The following is a 21,636-nucleotide window of genomic DNA, read 5'->3' on the forward strand; positions in this document are numbered from 1 at the left end:
CTTCCCACCCCAGAAGCTCTACATTCAATTGATCAAAAACAGAATCATCGTCAAGATTTGACCCGTAAATGACACACAGCAAATATTTACTATTCTCTAAAGATATTTGTGCAATGGCCCATCTACCATTTTTATCCGTAGCAGTTTTATGTATTTCAATTCTAAATCGTTTATCCTTGAGGATAGCCACTCCTCTGGTTAATGTTTGTTGGGCGGAGCAAACTATAGTATCATAACCCAAGTGATTTAATAGCTTCCTATCTTTATAGGCAATGTGAGTCTCTGATAGAAAGACAAGCTGAGGGTCGTAAAGTTCTTCAGAGATTAGACGTCTTTTGTTCTTACTATTAAGGCCCGAAACATTCCAGGCTAGACATTTTATTTTATACATCTGGGCACATAAATTAACCCAATTTTACCATTCTGCAAAAAACAAGAAAAAAAAAGAACCCAAAACATTTCCTTCCCTTCATCTTGATCCAATAAACAAAAGACACCACTCTTGCTGTTACTTTTATCATTTATATCCCACCCACACCTACCCAGCTTCGGAGAGGCTGCCCCCTCCTCCCACCCTCCTCTCCCTCGCTCCCAAGCGAAGGAAACCCCCCCACGCAACTGCTGCCGCTGGTAAGGCAGCACAAAGAGAAGCAGCCCAAGAGCCACCTAACCACCCCACTTTTTCATCCAAAATTGAGGACATAGCCCCTAACCGAACTTAGATAGCACCTTTTCGGCTTCCTTCTCGTCGGACAAGAGATAGGTATGGCCTCCTTTGATAATTTTAAGACGGGCTGGTTCCTGTAAGAACACTTGCGCACCGATGGATTTAAAAGGGTCGATAAATTTCTTTAACTTCCATCTCCTGTCCATAGTAGCTTTGCTCAAATCTGAGCGTACGAATAAAGACAGATTCTCAAAAACGACAGGAGAATTAGGACGTGCTTTCAAGGAGATAGCCTGTCTTAAAAGAAAATTACCAAAGCAAAGTAGGAAAGGTCTGGGAAATTTACTCTCCCCGTTTCTCTGGACTAAGGGGAGACGATGGGCTCTTTGAACCTGGGAATCCAAGTCCCAGTCAGCTAGGTCAGGGAAAGCTTTCTGTAATAACTTGACTATGAACGCCCTAGCATCTGCTCCTTCTGAACCCTCAGGAATACCAGAGTCTTAGATTGGATCGCCTTTGACGATTCTCCAAATCTTCCACCTTGAGTTGTAGGGCAATTATCTGTTCATCATGTTGAGACAAAGAGGATTCCATTCGTACGGATCCCTCTTCAACGTTGACAACTCTGTTGGAGATCGTCAATGTCCTTAGAAATCCCTCCGAGATAAGAAGCCATCTCCGATAGTGAACTTTGTAGCTAAGTATTGTCCTCTCGGAGTTGGAGAAAGTGCTCTTGCGCTTCATCTCTGTGATTAGTTAGGGTTTGCAAGATAACATCTAAAGGAGAAGAGATAGAATTTTGTTCTCCAAAGATGTCAGTTGGGGTGGGACTGGGCCAATTAATGTTGTTAAGTCCGGGGACCTCAGCACCGATGGACCGGCTGATTGGCTAGTTAAATTCAAGGAGGTAGCAGAGACCGTAGTAGTTTTTGAGGTCGGGTCTAGAGGTGCTACTGGCGATTTCGGGAGAGCCGAGTTGGAGCCTTCAGGTGGAAGCACTAATTCACCCCCCGAGGCTGATGGGGTCAAGCTGGGGCCGGAGCAGCTTTTCTCAGTTTCAGGTATTGGTGGACTAGTGCCAGATAGCCGTAAAGTCATGTTCTTGACTAACCCTTTTGCCTGAATCCATTTCCTCAAGGGGCTTTTATCAATGAGAAGAGTCTTTTTGGGGGCAGGAGCAATGATGTTAACTGGTAAGCTATCCGCCATACCCACTTTGCCTTTCTTGCTCTTCGTCTTCATTTTGATTCTTAATTTTGCTTTATCTTTTCGGCTAACCCAATGTTTTGCCACATCCAAAGAAGTACCGGTGGCAGAGTTATCCATTTCTCCTTCCACCGCCTCATCGGTTTCCTCGTATTCCTCATTCGACCAGTCCCTTTCTAAATCTTCAGACGGCCCAGCCCCCCCATCTAGGGGAATAGAAGCATTTACACCACCCCCGGTCGTCACGGTCTCCAAACAACCCGATTCTCTAGATGGAGCCTCTACATTCTGATCCACTGTAAGACTCCTCTCATCTGGGCACCTCAAAGATGAGAGTACGGTAACCATACTTGCGTTAATTGAGACATCCGCATTATCAACAGCTTCAATGTATTTCATGTTATTCCCATCATGCGATTTTAAGTTAATCCCAGTACTGACCACGTCTCCCCTTTTATTGTCAATACTCAAAATGTTACATGTGTTAAGTGAAGCAGAGTCAATTATTTCAGGTATGGCAAAAGTAGGGGGGCGAAGGACTTGCCTGTTTGATGCTGGACCCCCAGCTGATGGTTTTACTGGGGTCACTGGATTCACTGCAGGGGTTATAGCAGAAGCAGTGGCAGTGGCAGTGACATCGTTAGAGATAGCAGATAGACCCCCAGGTGGAGCCACAGCCAGTGAAGCTGCTGACACAGATACGATTGCAGCAGGTACAGTAGATATGTTTGGTGCTGTGGAAGTTGCCCCAAACTCTATTACTGCTGTCTTAGTTGCTCGCGTGGATCTTGGGGCATTTTTAGGAGCCATAATCCCTCCTAGCCCCAGCTCTGAGTGCTTGGTGTTTCGCTTCGGGAAAGGAATCTGTTTACTCAGTCGAGCCCTCAGCCCAGACAAGCCGCGCGCCGAACCACGGACCAAGCGTGGTATTCCGTATCGCACGAGCTGTATGAGTTGTAGGGGGCTTTGAAGCAGTACTGGCCACAGCATTCGCTATGCCGCGAGTTCTCCCGCGATCCCTCTGAAGCTCCGGGCCGCCCAAGTGACATCTGCGGGATACGGGAAACGGGAGACAGAAAGCGAAGCCGAAGCAATCCAGATGAGGGAAGCACCTCACTCAGGAAAGCCAGGTACACAGTTCAGGGTTCAGGGTTTAGTTTTTCATGTCCGGCGTTATGGCGTTATGGTGCTAGAATCACGACCAGTCCCGCATTCTTTCCAATTACAAACCCATCAGGTGGGGTGGGTCGGTGGAGCTTGAACGGGCTGCTGCTCTACGGCGTCCTCACTCCGCCATCTTGGACGCCGCCCTACACAATGACATTTCATTTCCTCATCCACGCTTCCCACACATGGTGACACAGTTAAAAGGCAGATCAAGGATTTTTGCTTGGATCTCTGGAAGGAAAGCCACCCCGGCCATCTTGAAAAGTGCTGCTCCTGCAGCTTCCTTCGTTGTACTCTGGAATGAAGTCTAAAAGTGGTGAGATGTCATGCCGCAGCCAACGACCCAGTATTGCTAAGGCATTGGCCGCTTTGATTGACGTTGCTACCATTGAACTAACTCTCCGGTCCAAATGATCAATTCAGCAGCCGCCTCTCTCTGGAGGGGCTAATGATGGTCTGATCGGGTGACTTCGAATGACCCATAAGGCACGCGTGGCCCTGTTCTTTTTATCTAGATGTGGAATCACCATTTGGACTTTAGCTGGCCTCTTCATCCGTTTTAACTCTTGAGATTGATATGGTCCGTGTGAATCTGTATGGCTGCCATTTATTATCATAAGGAAAGGACTTCTGCTCCACTAAAACCATTGGAAGATTTAACTTTTTAGCAGCTCTCTCTATTAGTACATGAAACTGGGTTATACAGTCAGAAGGCAATCTGGTTGGGTGGGCAATTATCGTTTTCCTTGGGTAAGATGTAGTCACCGCATTCCGGATCATCTCGGTCACTTCCCTGTGGGAGTTCCCCTTCTTCCTCCAAGTCTAAATACAGACTCATGAGTCTTCACCCCCATATCTTTAGGAGTCAGTGGGACTAGTGGCTGTTTGGCAACTCTGGAATGTCAATTGGAGGTGGGGCGGAGGAGAAACCACTGGTGGTGGAGGTTGGGGCGGAGGTAGAATAGGTGCAGGTGGTACGAAGGATGGGACAGGTGCAGGTTATCCTTTAGGTTGCAGAGGAAGTAACCATTGACAAGTGCCATCATTTGTTGCAACACTAATAACAATGCAAAGGGCACCTGCATGGCAGCTGGTTGTTTACCATTAGAAGGCCCATAACAGAGGATGATTGTCAACTATGAAGGTCTGGGTTGATACTCAATCTTGATAATTGTCCTTTTCATCTAGAGCTTTGTCCTCAAACTCTGGAACGTAACGCACATCTCATTGAGTCAGAATGCAGGCGGCCTTCAAGGCGTCTTGGTCGCAGAGGTCTGCCTCCAATCCAGAGTCCAAAATCTGGGTAAGTAAGCTTGAAATCACCTTCAAGGGTGAAAAGGTAGCTTGCGTAGGAAAATCCATCATGGAATGTATTGTTGGCACGATTTCTGGATCTGACATCGTTGGTGGTGTCGTCATCGGTGGTGGCGTCTGTTACCTCAACGGCGAAACGAAGAACGCCCTGGGAGTCATATTAATGGTGCTGCTGTTGCCAACGAGGATCTTCTCATGCTCGTCAACTATGGTTATTTCTTCAATCTTGTGGATGGAAGTTAAGATAGGACATGATGGGAACCGGACGTTGCTGCTGTTTTGTGCGCAGGTCTTTCCTAGAGGGTTTTGCAGAGAAAACTCAGTTTTTTTTCCTGTGAGGAGGTGGCTCCAATGAGTTTAGATTGTAAGTCTAACTCTAGAAAACTGTAGATGTTTCTTTTTTTGAGCTGTCTTCATGAATGAAAGTAAAGCACTTTTCATGGGTAAGCTACCAGATAAGGGGGCATCCCAGTTGGCAGAGGGTATTTCCTCTTTTTCTGAAGCCTAGAGTGCCAACCTTCTCCCCCTTTGCTTCAGGGTCTGAGACGGAACGTCTAAAAAATGTTACAGAGTGAAGCCTTATGCGCTGGCTAAAGGCAATAAACACACTGCTCAAGTGGATCATCAGTATAAATCTGTTTCTGTCCACAGGAAAAGGTGAATTTGAAAAGAGTTTTCTTCTCTGTCAGTAATGATAGCAGTTGGTGACAAAGGAAAGGTCTCCCGGGCTCAGCAAATGGGGACTGTCCACAAAACGTACCCTAAATACAACTTAGAGTACTCTGAAAGCTGAAGGTAGGTAGGCCTGGTCAGATCCAGGTGTGCATGTTTTTGTGTGTTCAACATTAATTGTGTATTATTAACAATGTGCAGCATAAAAATCTACACTCAAATGTACGCATGTACACTTATATGATGCCCTGGCCTTTGAAATTATTTTGCTTTTACCTCTTAAAGTGCATTTTCTTGGCTTATACCAAATAGTCCTCAGATAGGCCTTGACGCATCTTGTTCACAATGGATGTCACATGTCAAATTAATTTCTTATTATTTCTGCTCCCTGCAGTCAAGCAAGTCATGTTTGTTTATCTCCGAATTACGCTGTTCTTGAAGACTCTCCAGCCTCGGTTCACTATGTTACATACCTAAGAAATGCGTTACTTACCTGTAACTGCAGTTATCCAGTATTAGTGTCTTTCATAGATTCACATGCCTGAATCATTCCCCGTCGTCGAGACGGGAGCCTCCGGTATATAAAAAAGTAATGTCCTAAGACATACATAAAGAGAATAGGTCTAAGGGTCTAACCTTAGTAACCTATCTAGGTCCTTATGCAGGAAGGACCAAACAGAGCAGGCTCCAGGGTCCCACCTTGGTAGCCTATCTGTGTCCTTTTGTAAAAAAGGACCAAAATAAAAGGAACAACCAATCAGCTACTACCTCCCTCTAGAACCTTCCTGTGAGGAGCCTCAGTCTCTCAGATTTTCGTACGCACCAAGTTGGATAGGTGTAAACCTGTAGAGAGAGGTGAGTCCTTCCAGGGGAGGCGGGAGGGTGCATGTGAATCTATGAAAGACACTAATACTGGATAACTGCAGTTACAGGTAAGTAACGCATTTCTTATCCAGTATTTGGGTGTCTTTCATAGATTCACATGCCTGAATCAGAGTAGCAAGCAATACAATATGCACATTCTGTGATGATACAGAAAGTATATTACTGCAAGTAATGAACATTTGTGACTGTAGGAAAAAACAACAGCATACAATGTCATGCAGAATCTAGTAACAAAGAAATGTGCATACCAGTCAAGGATGGTGGGAAGCAGGAGGGCTCACCTCACTGGAATAGATGGCGAAGCACTGCTCTGCCCACTGCTGCGTCTTTGGTCAGCTCAGCATCCAAGCAGTAGTGCCTGGTGAAGGTATGCGGGGACTTCCAGGTCGCCGCTCTACAGATGTCCAGGAGTGGCACTCCAGCAAACAGTGCCGCAGACGTAGACATGGCTCTGGTGGAGTGGGCTTTGGCCCGTGAGTCCAGAGGTCGCCCTGCCTTCTCGTGGCAGAGAGTTATAGCTGAAGAGATCCATCTTGATATACTTTGTTTAGTTAAGGGCATGCCCTTCCTAGGTCTGCTGAATGCGACAAAGAGTTGGGATGACTTCCTGAATTGTCTCGTCCTATCAAGATAGAATTTTAGGCATCTCTGAAGGTCTAAAGAGTGCAGTGATCTCTCAGCCGGAGTAGATGGGTTCGGAAAGAATGATTTAAGAACCACAGGCTCATTAAGATGGAAGTCCGAAGGGACTTTGGGTATGAATCGTGGGTTGGTACGCAGGATGACTCTGTCCTCTTTGAATTGTAGGAATGGGTCCTGGATGGAAAGGGCCTGCAATTCGCCTACTCTTCTGGCCGAGGTCAGTGCAAGTAGGAGGGCTGTCTTCCACGACAGGAATTTGATGTCCGACTTGTGGATAGGCTCGAAGGGATGCCTCATCAGCTGGTGAAGAACTATGTTGAGTTGCCACGTTGGAGGGACAGGTTTTGGTCTAGGGAAGGACCTAAAGAGGCCTTTCAGAAATTGTTTAATGAGTCTGTCCGCCCACAGTGAGGGGCCCCTAGAAGTTCGAGTGAACCTAGAAATTGCTGCCAAGTGGACATTGATGGACGCATGGGCAAGGCCTGAGTCCGCCAGGTGTAGAAGGTATGGCAGAAGTTTTTGGGGAGTGACCCGGAAGGGGTGTAGACCTTCCTTTTCGCACCAGACGCAGAAGCGTTTCCACTTGAGAGTATAAGTCTTTTTTGTGCTGTTAGCTCTGGCGTTGGACAGGACATCTTTGCACTCTTGTGGTATGTTTAGATGGCTGAACTCACGGTAGTCAGGAGCCAGGCTGACAATTTCAGAGGGCCCAGGTTCGGGTGGAGAACCTGCCTGTGAGACATCGTGAGTAGGGTTGGGTGGCTGTGAAGGCGAAGAGGCGGATGGACTGATAGACGATGGAGCTCCGTGTACCAGTGCTGCCTCGGCCAGGATGGGGCGATGAGGATCAGGGTGCAGGGCTCCGATTTCATTTTCCTGATCACCCTGGGTATCAGTGGGAATGGCGGAAAGGCGTAAGCAAACACGTTCTGCCAAGCTATGGAAAATGCATTCCCTAGTGTTCCTGGTTGGGGAAGCCTGCTTGCGAAGCTTGGGCATCTGGCGTTCTCCCTGGTGGCGAAGAGGTCTATCTGTGGTGTCCCCCATTTCGTGAAGATGTAGTCCAATGCACTCTCGTCTAACTCCCATTCGTGGGATAGGGACTGTTCTCTGCTGAGGGCGTCCGCCAGGACGTTGTCCTTGCCTGGAACGTATTCGGCTTTGAGGGTGATGCCATGTTGTAGAAGCCAGTTCCAGACCCTCTGAGATTCTCGAGAGAGAGAGAGCGAGCGCGTCCCTCCCTGTTTGTTCAGGTAGTGCATAGTCGTGGTGTTGTCCGTCCTGACTAGCACTGGGGAGTTTCTGATGCGCTGGAGGAACGACTGGAGCGCCAGGAAGACTGCCCGTAGCTCTAGAATGTTGATGTGGAGCTTGGACTCCTGTGGCGTCCATTTTCCGTTGGTCTGCAGTTCTTGCAGGACTGCACCCCAGCCCTCCAAGGACGCGTCCGTGGTGATGATATGCGGTTGCGCCGGAAGCAGGAACGGCAGTCCTTGCGACAGGTGTTTGTCTGATGTCCACCATTGTAGACTGTTGATTATAGGTTGGGTGACTCGTAAGCGGTCCTCGAAGGATCCCGCCGCTTGTGTCCACTGTTTTGACAGTTCTTCCTGTAGGGGGCGCATTTTTAGGCGGCAGTGTGGGATGAGTAGGATACATGACGACATCATGCCGAGGAGCGATTTGAAGAGACGGACGGTCAGAGTCTTTTTGGATGCCACTGACCTGGCCAAGGAGATGAGTTTCGACTTTCTCTCCTGTGATGGAAAGGCCTTCGTGCATTCCGTGTCCAGGGTCGCTCCTAGAAAGGTGATGACTCGGGTTGGTGTCAGGGATGACTTTTCCCTGTTGAGGGTCAGGCCGAGGCGGCGGAAAAGATGCAGACAGGCGCTGGAAGATGCGGCTGCGGCTGCTCTCGACGGAGCCTTTACCAGCCAGTCGTCCAGGTAAGGGAAAACCTGGTGGCCCTGCTGGCGGAGATAGGCTGCGACAGGAGAAAGGCATTTCGTAAAGATCCTTGGAGCAGATTTGAGGCCGAAGAGGAGGACGCGGAATTGGTAGTGTACCCCTGCGACTGCAAACCTTAGGAACTTTCTGTGTCCCTTGAGGATAGGGATGTGGTAATAGGCGTCCTGTAGGTCGAGTGATGTCATGTAGTCGCCTTTTTCCAGGAGTCCCAGGATCTCTTGTAGCGTGACCATCCGGAACGACTGCTTCTTTAGAAACACGTTGAGAGCTCTCAAGTCGAGAATTGGTCGCCATTTCTTTCCCTTCTTGTGGATGAGGAAGAAGTGGGAATAGAAGCCCTCCCCCATCTGGGCGCGTGGAACTTTTTCTATTGCGCCCTTCTGGAGCATGGATGCTAGTTCTTGTAGAAGCAGCCGTAGGTGTCTGTGAGGACGCTTGACAGGTGGTGTCCGAGGAGGGTTTGAGAGGAATTCTAGAGAGTGGCCGAATTGAAGGAGTTGTAGAACCCACCGGTCCGTCGTTATTTGCCGCCAATTTTGAAGGTAAAAAGAAAGTTTTCCTCCGAGTCGCAAGGGAAGCGATGGTGGAGGGGCTGGCCAATTGGAAGAGTCATTGGCGATTGCCTGCTGGTCTCTTCTGTCCTTTTCCTCTGTAGGACGATTTGTTGAAGGAGGACTGACGTCCCGACTGGTTTTGGCGCTGTTGAAATTGCGTCTTACCCTGTGAGTAAGAGTAAGAGGACTTGTTTTGATAAGAGCCTCTATAGGAGGATTGTCCCCTCCCCCTGTTGGCACGAAAGGACTGAGTGCGAGATTGCAGAGTGCCTAGGGCTCTGGCTGTGTCAGTGTCTTTTTTAATTGTAGTGAGGGCTTCGTCAATCTTCTCGCCGAACAGATGATCACCATCATAGGGCATATCTAAGATTTTGGTCTGGACCTCCTGTCTGAAAGAGGTGGCCTTAAGCCAGCCTTGGCGTCTTAGGACAGCGGCGCCTGCCAGCTGTCTGAATCCAGTCATGGCCACGTCAATGGCGCAGTCTATCAGTTCTGAAGCCGATGTTTGGCCCTCGAGGAGGAGCGAGTGTGCCTCCGCTTTAATATCTTCTGGTAGTTCGGCAATGTAGGGCGCGATATCCGCCCAGAGTTGGCGGTTGTAACGCCCAAGAAGGGCGATGGAATTGGCAATCTTCACCGTTGTCGCAGAGGTAGTGGAAAAACGTTTCCCAACTGCATCCAACTTCCTGCCTTCTTTATCTGGTGGTGTCGATAAAGGTGATGCAGGGTTACGCGAGTTCTTCTGCGCCGCCTGGGTGACCACAGAGTCCGCCTTGGGGTGACCCGTAAGGCATGCTGGAGCTGACGACGTAGCTCTGTATTTTTTATCCAGTCTGGGTACGATTACCTGCAGGGAGGCTGGAGATTGCATGAGCTGCTTGCCCTGTTTAAGTAGATAATCAATGATCGGGATCGATCTAGTAGTTTTCTTAGTTGGTTCTTTAAAGTCATAGAGGAAACATTCAGTTTCCTGAGACTCCATTGACATATGGAACCTTTTGGCAGCCCTTTCCATGAGGTTATGGAAACCTCCAATATCTGCAGGTGGAGACTCAGAGGATTGCGGCTCCGGAGAGGCTGGAGAGTGAGTGACATAGTCCTGGTCTGCATCCACGTCCGTATCATCATCTCGGACTTCCCCTTCTTCATGTTCCCTGTCCTCTTCCTCGGACGAGACAGGGTCTTGAACAGGGTCCTGTGTCCTAGGAAGTACCAGTGGCGGGGGCTTGGGTCTTGTCCCCTGCGCAGGAACGGTCACAGTTGGCTGCGGGGTTGGTGGAACAGCAGGGGTGGCTTTCTGTGGAAATCGCTGTTTGTAGTCCTAAACGAGAAAGCTCAAGTCTGCAACTAAGGAGGCTGGCAAGCACACCATTGGGGTCACCTGGGTGTGGGCTTGGGTAGACACTACTGGAGGAGTCTATTCCTCAACCTCCTGCTCTTCGTCCGTACTCTGGCACTTGACAATCAAGTCTGAAGGGCTAGTGGCCTGGGTAAACATCTCCTCCTCCGGTTCCTGGTCCTGTAAGAAGCAGGATGGCGTCAGCTGTTGGACCTTACTAGGCGAGGTCATCTCTGGAGTGATATGCCTTTTGGTGATTCTAATGGAGACATGGGATGTCTGAGCGTCCATTGCATGTGACAGGAGCTCGGATTCTTTCCAGGTACCAGCAGCCGTCGATATGGTTTTCGTCGACGGCGCATCCGTCGACGACGCTCTCGTCGACGGTGCCTTATGTAGTATTTCCGTTGTCGACTGCTTCGTCGTCGGCGTCGACGGAGCGCCCTTCGTCGACGGAGTGCCCCTCGTCGACGGCTTCGTCGACGGTGTGACTTTCGTCGATGGTGTCGTCGTCGACGTCTTCGTCGACGGTGCTGTCGTCGACGTCCTCGTCGACGGTGCTGTCGTCGACGTCCTCGTCGACGGTCTTGTCGTCGACGGTGCGGAGGATGAAATCGGTCGTCCTGCTGACGACGAGTAAGTTAGAGTCGTCGACGAGGAGGACGCCGACGATGCCATCGTCGTCGATACCGTCGTCGTCGATGTTGAGACGGTCTTAAGCGATGAGGTGGTCGCCGATTGCGCCGTCGTCACCGTAAGCAGTGGTTGCTTCCTGGGGACAGGAAGGTCCTTGCTAGATACGGCAGGCTTGCCCTCTGAAGACTTTTTGGACTTCTTAGGAGGGGTTGCTGAGTGGCCAGGCGAGGAAGCCCTAGGCCTCTTCAGGGAAAGCTGTGAGGCGCCAGACATGCTCTCACCTTCGGAAATGAGGTCGCCTTCCGGTTTGTCTTTAAGCCTGTTTAGCCAGATTAGAAGTCTCCCTTCCCGGTCTTTCTGGGTTTTGACGGAGAACTTACGGCAAATCCTGCAGTCTATGGTCTTGTGGTGAGGATAGAGGCAATACAGGCATTCCTCATGTTCGTCGTCCACGTGGAGCCTTAGTTTACCACAGGAGGCACAGGGACGGAAAAGTGCTCTCTTCTTGACATCAGCCATAGTAAGAAAGTCGAAAAAACTGTGAAGTTTGAAGAAAATTCGATATTCCTGAGGAGAACTCAGGTGGAGACTCCCTAGCACAACGTGCGGTAGAAAATCTGAGAGACTGAGGCTCCTCACAGGAAGGTTCTAGAGGGAGGTAGTAGCTGATTGGTTGTTCCTTTTATTTTGGTCCTTTTTTACAAAAGGACACAGATAGGCTACCAAGGTGGGACCCTGGAGCCTGCTCTGTTTGGTCCTTCCTGCATAAGGACCTAGATAGGTTACTAAGGTTAGACCCTTAGACCTATTCTCTTTATGTATGTCTTAGGACATTACTTTTTTATATACCGGAGGCTCCCGTCTCGACGACGGGGAATGATTCAGGCATGTGAATCTATGAAAGACACCCAAATACTGGATAATTAGGAATCGCTAACAGTGTCTGAGACAGTTATACATCCCCATTTGCGAGTCACAAATTCGCTGCACTTTGCGAGTCGAAAATTGGTGGGTCATACATCTGGCTCGTAGCCTATTTTTGATTTTGCCTGTATTTCTGTATTGTCCCATCACCGGCAGCCTTCATTAGCAATGACGTTATGCATCTGCAAATGCAGCAATCATTTCTTATCCATACCTAATGAAGTTTTGTAATAAATCTTTATACATTTTCCAGTGCTGCCCTAGACCTCGCTTATGGAGTTATTTCCTTCTTATTTACCTCTAGTTTTGAGGTGCTAATTCTGTACCTTGTTTCTGGGACACGTTTCCTCATGACATTGATGCTTGACACCGTCCGTGCTCCACCCAGCCAGTGGGGTACTATTGAGGTGTAAGATGTTCGGGGATATCTTCACCCACACAGGGTAGACGAGAGCGGCAAGCTAAGGTCACTGAGAGGGTCGAGCATAGCCCTCCTCAGTGTCTCCCTCACAAACTATGATCCGGTAGGAATGCGAGCCACGGTGTGCTCTACGGGGAGCAGGAGCGCTGACCTCCAACTCACTGGCTGCACTTCGGGTGCTTCAAATGGGGTGGGTGTGCTACTAAACAAACCCTGACTTGAGGCCTGTGGCCATTTGAACACTTATAACAGGAGAGTGCTAGCCTGATGACGGGGAATGAAGGAAGCATGTGAATATATGAAAGATTCAAGGCTGGAGAATCTGCAGGTAAAAGAATCCATCAGAAAGGGCAGACAAAGGCAGAAAGAAGGGAAAGAAGGAGTAGTTTCTGTCCTGTAACTCCAGTTCTGTAGTAGGGGTATCTCTGTTATAGTCATAATCTAGTGAATAGTCCCGCCCATGTGCGTGGACCCCGGCAATCAAAAATAATCTCTTAAATTGTCAAAATCATGCAGAAACTGCAAAGACACTTAAGAGAGAATTTAAAGACAAATAATGCAGCCTATATCCACAGGCTACACTGTCCAGTACTTCAACTAGAAATTCCACCAAAAATCACCACACACAGCCCAGCCTGCCAGTTTCTACCATAGAGAAACCTGCCTCCCCCAGTCCCAGACTCAGGAATGATAGAGAGGAAGGTAGGGACAGACAAGCCCCATAGGCTGCCATTATGTGGCTTAAATAGGATACTGTGCCTTTAAGAGAACTTTCCAGACTTCTCCCAGTATCCCAGAATGCATAGCAGGTCCAACTTACTTTCAGTTCTTTTTGAAGGCGTATAAAACGCTAGACCTGCAGCATTGTTCACATGAAGAATTCTCCACCAGGGAGGAGGGAGGGCGCTTATGACTATAACAGAGATACCCCTACTACAGAACTGGAGTTACAGGACAGAAACTACTCCTTCTGTAGTAGGGGATCTCTGTGTATAGTCATAATCTAGTGAATAGAATGGCAAGCCCATCCCCACAACTAAGCGGTGGTGGAGAATAAGTACATAATGCCACTATTGTGCGAACAAATTCCGCAGCGAAGCCTGTCCAACCTGAGCGTCTGCCCTGGCGTCAGTGTCCAGGCAGTAATGCTTAGCAAAGGTATGAACCGACTTCCAAGTGGCTGCCTTGCAGATTTCAGCAATCGGCACGTTACGGAGCAGAGCCGTCGTGGCAGCTTTGCCCCTGGTGGAATGAGCCTTAGGCTTACCTCCTAAGGTCTTATTAGCTTTCTGATAACACAATTGTATGCAGGACACAATCCACCTAGAGATGGACTGCTTAGAGGTCGCAAGACCTGTCCTGACCGATCCATAATTGATAAACAACTGGTCAGACCTACGGATATCTTTGGTTTTATCCAGATAAAATTTCAACACCCTCCTAACATCCAGAGAATGGAGAGACCTCTCCGCTGGGGATGAAGGGTTCTGAAAGAACGTAGGTAAAGTTATAGTCTGGTTGACATGAAAGTCAGAAATAACCTTGGGAAGAAATTTAGGGTGAGTACGCATAACAACCTTAGCAGCATGAAATACAGTATAAGGTTCATTACAACACAACGCCTGAATTTCACTCACCCTGTGGGCCGATGTAATGGCCACGAGGAACGCCGCCTTCCAGGACAGGTGCTGCAACGAAGCCTTATGAATAGGTTCAAAAGGTTCCTTCATCAATCTGGACAGCACCACATTCAATTCCCATGAAGGCGAGGGAAGCCTGACAGGAGGGAATACTTTCTTCAATCCTTCCAGAAAATCTTTGATCACGGGGATCTGGAAAAAGGAAGTCTGTGAAGGGCATTTCCTGTAGGCAGTCAATGCAGCCAGATGAACCTTAATGGAATGCACATTAAGGCCAGACTGCGCCAAATGTAAAAGGTAAGGAAGGATGACATCTTCCTTACAGGTCGTAGGATCATGGTTCTTAGACTGGCACCAGATACAAAACCTCTTCCACTTGTAAGCGTATGAAGTCCGAGTGGAAGGTCTCTTGGACTCCTTCAGTATGTCCATGCAATCGTCGGGCAGATTCAGATGGCCATATTGCACTATCTCAGGAGCCATGCCGCCAAACTCAAAGACGAGAGGTTGGGGTGTAACATCCGTCCCCCGAACTTCGTGAGAAGGTCCGGCCTGCACGGCAACCGGATGTGAGGAAGGAGAGACCGGTGAAGTAGGTCCGTGAACCACCACTGCCTGGGCCACTCCGGGGCGATGAGTATCATTCGAGCCCTGGACCGGGCTAGCTTGATGAGCACCGCCGGAATCAGGGGAATGGGAGGAAAGGCGTACAGAAAGCTGTTCGTCCAGTCGATCCATAACGCATTCCCCAGCGTCCCTTGCTGGAAGTACCTGGAGGCGAAGTCTCTGCACTTGCTGTTTTCGGCGGTGGCGAACAAATCTACGTCTGGAGTTCCCCACCTTGCGAAGACTTCTCCTAGTACTTCGTCGTTTATGACCCATTCGTGGTTTTCCTGAAGCAGTCTGCTCAGAGCGTCTGCCTGAACATTCTGCACACCTGGTAGATGGGTGGCCGTTATCGTCAGTCCTCTGGCTAGGAGCCAGTGCCAGATCGCTTGCGCCTCCTGCGACAGAGTGCGCGATCTCGAGCCCCCCTGCTTGTTGAGGTAATACATCGTGGTGGTATTGTCCGTCTGTACAAGCAGAGAGTTGGTCTGGAAGGACGGAAGAAAGGCCTTCAGCGCCAAGTGAACAGCCCTGAGTTCCAGGAAATTGATGTGATACGTGGCCTCCATCGGTGACCACGTGCCTTGAATCTGTAGAGTCCCGGAGTGCGCTCCCCATCCCAGAAGAGACGCATCCGTCACGACAGTCTGCGTGGGAATGTCCTTGTGAAAGGGAACCCCTCTGAGGAGATTCTCCGCCGAACACCACCACTTCAGGGACTGAAGAGCATGCAGCGACAGGCGAATCTTGTCGTCCCAAGATCCTTTCCTCTGATCCCACTGATCCTCCAAGCACTCCTGCAACGGTCTCATGTGCAGCCGTGCGTGCGGCGTCAGGAAGATACAAGAGGCCATCGATCCCAGTAGAGAAGACACCGTCCTCACTGTTGTAGAAGGAGTCGTCATAAGAGCCTGAGCCTTCCGAAGGAGTGATAATCGTCGCTCTTCCGAAGGAGACACGCTTGCTGACAGCGTATCGATGGAGGCTCCCAAGTACTGTATGCATTGGACCGGAGTCGGGACAGACTTGGCCATGTTGATGTGCAACCCCAGCTTGTTCAAGAGAACGCACGTCTTCTGGAAGTGTGCTCGCGCTTCCGAGAAGGAGGATGCCTTGATCAGCCAATCGTCCAAGTACGGGTAGACGAACACCTTGTTCTTCCTCAGGTGTGCCGCTACCACCGCCATGCACTTCGAGAATGTCCTCGGCGCAGACTTCAGGCCGAACGGGAGCACTGTGTATTGATAGTGATTGGTGCCGACTTGGAACCGCAGGAACTTCCTGTGTTTGTGTGCAATGGGCACATGGAAGTAAGCATCCTGTAGGTCTATAGCGCAAAGCCAGTCTCCCTGTTGCAACTGAGGGTAGATCTGGTGCAACGACAGCATGCAGAACTTTTCTCTGCGAATCCACTTGTTTGCCTGTCGCAAATCCAGAATGGGCCTGAACTCGTTCTTGTCCTTCTTGCGAACCAGAAAGAACCGGGAGTACAGACCTCTTCCTCTCTGAGACAGAGGTACGTCCTCTATCGCCCTTTTCCTCAACAGGATATCCGCCTCCGCCTGAAGCTCGCGCAGCTGAAACTGCGAGCTGACCGGGGGAATCTCTGAAGGAGGGCAGGTGAACCGAAGACTGTATCCATTGCAAACAATATTCAGCACCCACTTGTCCTGAGTAATTTTTCTCCACTCTGCCAGAAAAAGTTGGATGCTTCCCCCTACCGGAGTGGGTAACGGATCCGGGGGAAGTAAGTTCCTAGGGCCTAGGCCCTGCCTGGCCCTTGGGCGCCGAAGCCGACTGCTGGCCTCCTCTGCCCTTCTGCCGCTTCTGGAACGGCTTACGGAACGGCTGCTGCTGCTGCGAGTGCCCCGAAGCCTGTCCCCGGCCTCGGCCTTGCCCTCCGAACCGCCGTTGGAACGGGCGGTACTGCTTCTTGGTTTCCTTGGGCTTTTCCAGGCCCACCGCCGTCAGTGTTTCGGCCTCCGCCTTCATGCGGGCCATTTCATCATCTGCGTGCTTCCCGAAGAGGGTCTCTCCGGAAAACGGCAGATTGGCCACCCTCTGCTGCGCGTCCGGTTTCAGGGACGTCAGCCGGAGCCAGGCGTGGCGCCGTTGGTTGATCCCGTGGCAGAACCCGTGAGCAGCCAACAGGGAAGAGTCCGTAGCCGCGCTGATTATCTGGTTGGCCACCAGCATCCCCTCACTCAGGACCTCCATGAAGTCTTCACGCTGCTCCCGAGGTAGATGCTCCGCAAAGCGCTCGAGGGAGTCCCAGAGGGCGCGGTCGTAACGCCCCAACAGAGCCGTGGCACTCGCCGCTTTCATGGATGTCGCGGAAGTCCCACAGATTTTACGCCCCGCCGAGTCCATCCACCTAGACTCCTTGTCCGGGGGAACCGTGGAGGTCGGGGTGGTGGAGTGCTGCTTGCGGGCCGCCGTGACGATGACGGAGTCAGGCGGAGGCTCCGCTCTCAAGAAGGCCGGATCCGAGTCGGGAGCCCGGTATTTCTTCAGTAGTCTGGACGGGGCCGCTCTCGTCACAGCCGGGGTGAGAAACAGCGCCATAGCCGGTTCTTCCAAGCCCGGCACCAAGGGCAGGAGGGGACGAGACATGTGCCTCTGATGTAGAGTCTCGAAAATGACGGACGTCTTCGGAGTAGGCACTGTCAGTGTAATGCCTAGCTTCGCCGCGCCCCTCAACAGGACGTCTTGAAAGGCAACCAGGTCATCTATCGGGGACACCCTGGTGTCCGGCGACCCCGACAGCGTAGGTGAATAGTCCCTGGTCCCAGACGATCTCGTGCGGGAGCGAGATTCGCGCCTCCTATGGCGGTGTCTCGACCTCGTGGAAGATCTGCGCCTAGAGCGAGAACGAGACCTGCCAGCTCTAGGGCGCTCCTTCGGTTTGCGAGGAGGGGTCTTCCGTGGCTTCTCACGGGGACTCTTTGGATCCTCCCGGGGCTTCGGTTTCGGGGTCCCCTTGGGAGGAACAGGCAGTGACACAGTGAAGCGGACCTCGGCGGAGGCACCACCGGCTGCGGGGCGGGCCCATGCGGTGGGACCGGAGGTAGAGCAGGATCCTCCGTAGGAAGTGGTGGCACGGGCGGAGGGTCCTCCTTCGGTACGGGTGGAGGAGGAGGAGTCCCGGGTCGAGATGGAGTGTACACTTCCGAGTACACCGAGCCCGGTGAACCTTTAGGGGACGGGTGCGGAGATCCATCCCCATCCGCAGGCGACCTCTTCCTCTTGCGTCCACTGGAAGTGGCGTGACTCCTGGGGCTAGAGCCCCCTCTGCGTCGTTTGGGAGAGGGAGACCTACTCCTCGACGCTGACCGCTGTCTGCTGGACGCAGAACGACGCTTTTCCGGCGTCGAACGGCGCTTCCTGGACTCCGGCGTCGAACGTCGTCCCCTCGACGTTGACCCTCTCATCCTCGGCGTCGAACGTCGACTCCTCGACGTCGATCCCCTCTTGCGCGACCTCTCACGTCGTCCTCTCGACGTCGGGCGGTCCGCCCTCGGCGTCGATCGCCGTCGTCGTCTTGATGTTCCCGACGTCGAGGAGCCCCTCGACGTCGATCGGCGGTGTCGCCTCGACGACGATCGGCGGTGTCGCCTCGACGACGACCGACGGTGTCGCCTCGACGGCGAGCGTCGGTGCCGCTTTGACGGCGAGCGCCGATGCACGTCCCTGCGTCTTCGGCGTCGGTATGAAGACCTCGACGTCGACGAAGACGATGACGTCGACGGCGGCTTCGACGTCGGCTTCTCCTTCGCCGTCGAGTCGTCACGCCGTCTCGACCCGGAGCCCCGGGGAGACGGGGAGCACGCCGTCGTCATCCCTCTCGACGCCGCCGTCGAAGCCTTCGACGTCGACGGAGAATGGGATCGTTGGCTGGACTTCCTGCCCCCGGGGAGCCCCCCAGGGGCCTCAGCAGAGGCAGAGGGATCCCTCCCAGGCTGCCCAGACCCACCTGCAGCACGTTGGCGCCTATCCTCCAGGCCAGCCAGCCTGATCTTCAGTCTGTCCCTGAGTGTCCTAGCAGAAAGTTGCTGGCAGATCACACACTCCTCAGGGCCATGATCTTCTGGAAGGCACACGATGCAGACATCATGGGGGTCGCTTTTGGCCTTCTTCCTCTCACATGCTGGGCACTTAACAAAAAGGCCAGGCATTTCGGAGCCCCAAAACGCCTAAAAAACAGCACAAGGGTGAGAAGAGAACACCAAGCAGTAATCACAGCACTTTTAAAAGTCAAAAAGTGCAAAAACGAATTCAATAAACCCTTGAAAAAGGGAGAGCTCAATGCCAGGGTCCTGTAAGCAGGAGCCGGAAAAAAGAACTGAAAGTAAGTTGGACCTGCTATGCATTCTGGGATACTGGGAGAAGTCTGGAAAGTTCTCTTAAAGGCACAGTATCCTATTTAAGCCACATAATGGCAGCCTATGGGGCTTGTCTGTCCCTACCTTCCTCTCTATCATTCCTGAGTCTGGGACTGTGGTAGAAACTGGCAGGCTGGGCTGTGTGTGGTGATTTTTGGTGGAATTTCTAGTTGAAGTACTGGACAGTGTAGCCTGTGGATATAGGCTGCATTATTTGTCTTTAAATTCTCTCTAAGTGTCTTTGCAGTTTCTGCATGATTTTGACAACTTAAGAGATTATTTTTGATTGCCGGGGTCCACGCACATGGGCGGGACTATTCACTAGATTATGACTATACACAGAGATCCCCTACTACAGAAATAGAGGCCGCGGAAAGAAGGAAAGAGGAAACATATCAAGTGCACTGGATACAAGGAGGCAAGAAAGGACAGACGTACCTTGTGGAACGCAGGCCTGTGGTTCTCTTCATGCTTGTCACTGCAAGAGAAGAGAGAGAACATTGGCCAGAAGAACCTTCAGAAAATTGATCAAATTAACTCTATATATCAAACCTGGGCAATTACTCTCTCTCCTCAACCGGCGAAAATACCCTCTTTATTCCTGCTATGCCCATGTGGTACTTCAGTTACATCATTCACAGCAACGAGGGTTTGTTGTTGATGAAAGTTAACTCTGTGGTTCCTGCTACTCTTAGACCAAACCCTTCCTCTACTGCCAACTCCTTCGTGCCACACCACTGTGTGTAAGGACTTAAACATTGCTTTTCAGTCTCTTTTTAAACCAGAGCCACGTAGCCAGTACCATGTCTGTCTGATCATACCGTGCACAACCTTGTGAATATCCTCTCCTCCTCCTCGTCGGTGCAGAGGTCGTTGGAAGGGGAGTGGTGGTCTAGGAAAGATGGAGTCAATATAAAGTGCCTCATTATTTTGCTCACACAATCTGACTCTCTCCTACTACAAACCATCAGGTGGGTGGAAGAAAACAGCACTGAGAACCCAAAGGCTTAAAAGAACGCTGGTCCAAGAGGTGGCAGCAAAAGGCCAAGGCCTCAGATGCATATAGGGCTGATAACCATCACCCACTGACATCTCTGGTGGGTACATGTCTGGAAACACAACTGAAGCTGCCTTGGCTCGGAAGAAGCACACACATACATACGAGCGGGGAGATATCCCATACATACATCTCATACAAAACACGATTGTGATGTATGAGGGAAGGCTGAATAGCCAAGTAGAGTTTCTTAGTTCTTTCCAGGTTAAAGGGGGGTGGGGGGAGTTTCTTTCAGGAAACAATGTAATAAAACATTTAAGACTGCAAATAAAGTTCTAGGGAACAATTGTGTCCTGTGGGAGATGCTGTAAGCTCCCAACACAACAGGGGCCTGAAGTCTGCTAAGAAATCTCGTACAAGAAAGGGCGGGCAGGAATGTTGCTTCCAAGAAAGAAACACTAGTTTACACGTGTCCAGCGGTTGAAACAATTAATGACTGAGGTGGGAGAGAATAGCTTTTACCCCATGGATTCCAATGGAGGGAGTCAGGTGGCATTTCATGGCCTTGTTGGGAGTGAGAAAAGATTCCAATGGCCTCTTCTTCGGTGATTTTGTCGGCTAGGTACCAAGAGAAGGACACAAGAGTGTCCACAGAGGCCATCAGAGGATTTCCTTGGGAAAGGGCCAGGAGGAAACCTTAGCTTTGTAATGGGACCTGCTCATGAATGCCAGAGAGCCACCAAACCATCCAGATGGTTGGAGTTACGGCGCAGATGAGGAAAGGCAAACACTTCCGGGGTGAGATGCTCCTTCCAGTGAATGTGTAGGGAGGAGTGGAGAACGCTGATGATGCTGAAGTGCACACAAGCGCACAGGTTTAATTACTACATAAGCAGGGGCTTCCAGGGAGAAGGGCGGGCACATATGAATCTACAGTACCACACGCTATGAACAGATGCTGACAGGTAAGTAACATTTTCCGTTCGCAGCATGTGTAGCTGTGGTTAGACAGGCAAAACAGCAGCTATTGAGCAGATAAAACAGAACAATTCTATTAATACAGTCAAGCCAAGCACAGCTTATTGGCAGACTAATAGGTCCATGCAGAAATGCTTTGGAAAGGTATTTGGTGTTGGCCAGGCAGCTGCTGTGCAGATGTTTTCTAATAGGATGTTACCAAGGAAAGCTTCACTTGTCTGTTTTTCGCCTGTACAGTGTGCACTGGGAGGGAGAGAGAGAGTATAGCTTTGATGTAGCAAGTGTGGATAAACAGGACAATCCACCCTGCATTGCCTGCCTTGGCAATGGGGTGAACTTTATATGGTTTAGCAACAGGTACAAAGAGTTGGTTAGTTTTGCAGAAAGACTTGGTCCTGTCAGTATAACGCGATAGCACTCGCTGCACATTAAGTTGTGCAATGCCCTTCGTTACTGAATCTGGTTCTGGAAAGAAAACTGGCAGCTCAAACGTCTACTTCATGTGGAAAGGTCAAAAATGTCATGGCAAGTTATTAGCTCTAAGTACTAGCCTGCAGTTATGCACCCGAATAAATGCTTTTTGAATAGGGAGTGTGTGTATCTGGCTGATGTGTCTGAGGGCAGTTATGGCTGCTAAG

At 50.6% G+C, this 21,636-nt stretch overlaps 1 protein-coding gene across 2 annotated transcripts in view; it reads right to left on the bottom strand.

Moving 5' to 3' along the window:
• Positions 1–21,636, bottom strand: part of DNPEP (aspartyl aminopeptidase) — a 381,605-nt gene that overhangs the window by 56,809 nt on the left and 303,160 nt on the right. For both annotated transcript variants that reach the window (XM_086954396.1, XM_086954397.1), the window contains exon 12: positions 19,462–19,501. In XM_086954396.1, coding sequence (XP_086810522.1) covers positions 19,462–19,501 — 40 coding nt within the window. The remainder of the gene's footprint in view (positions 1–19,461; positions 19,502–21,636) is intronic.

The sequence above is a fragment of the Lissotriton vulgaris genome, chromosome 2_1 (genome assembly GCF_964263255.1).
Source record: "Lissotriton vulgaris chromosome 2_1, aLisVul1.2, whole genome shotgun sequence".
Lineage (NCBI taxonomy): Eukaryota > Metazoa > Chordata > Amphibia > Caudata > Salamandridae > Lissotriton > Lissotriton vulgaris.